We start from the raw sequence: 637 nt of genomic DNA, 5'->3' as shown, positions 1-637 counted from the left end.
CAACGTTATCAAGGAACTTGAGTAGGTACGGGGTCAAGAAAGGACACTCAAAGCAGAACTGGTGCGTGCATTGCCAGAACGCAATATCCGTGGCTACAGCCTCGATATCGGGCCTCAATACGGAAGACCCTAGCACATGAACAATTCCATTAAATATCGGGATATCCTGCAACACGAACAACACCCCATTTGCCTCACAAGTCACAAGCTGGTATGCAGTGAACTGCGTTTTGAACGCGTTTTCAATCAGCTTTAGCTGCATGTGACGTTCAGCGTCCTGTGCGTGCGGACAGTTAATAAGAACGAACGAAATGGGTGCAAAATTTGAGACAGTCGCACCCATTCCACAACTTGGCGGCCTTCGACGAAAGTTGCCAAATCTCCGCAGTGGTCAGGATATTCTTCATATGGATCCTCCTCTTCGTCCGGTTTTTTCCCTCCACCCTTCGCCTCCTGTTTTGAATCTTTTGCCTCTGAGGGCTTCTTCTCACCCGTTTCAGCCGCTTCCCTTCTCGCTGATCCTCCTCCAGCTGTCGTAGACGCCTCTCGAGCAGATGGCCGCTCACTCAGCCGACGTGACGACAACTGGCTTCCCTGAGGACTTGTATTCAACCTGAAACTGTCTTGTGATTGGTCA

The 637-nt window shown here is 50.4% G+C and overlaps 1 protein-coding gene across 1 annotated transcript in view; it reads right to left on the bottom strand.

Annotated features, from left to right (window-relative positions):
• EMH_0078370 (uncharacterized protein) overlaps positions 1–637 on the bottom strand; it is a gene marked incomplete at both ends in the record, with an annotated part of 4,375 nt that overhangs the window by 1,829 nt on the left and 1,909 nt on the right. The window contains 2 exons of the mRNA XM_013499985.1: positions 3–166; positions 340–637. Of these exons, the coding sequence (XP_013355439.1) occupies positions 3–166; positions 340–637 (462 nt within the window). The remainder of the gene's footprint in view (positions 1–2; positions 167–339) is intronic.

The sequence above is a fragment of the Eimeria mitis genome, genomic scaffold (assembly GCF_000499745.2).
Source record: "Eimeria mitis Houghton genomic scaffold, Emh_scaff4893, whole genome shotgun sequence".
Lineage (NCBI taxonomy): Eukaryota > Apicomplexa > Conoidasida > Eucoccidiorida > Eimeriidae > Eimeria > Eimeria mitis.
This window is presented reverse-complemented; position numbering and strand designations above follow the sequence as displayed.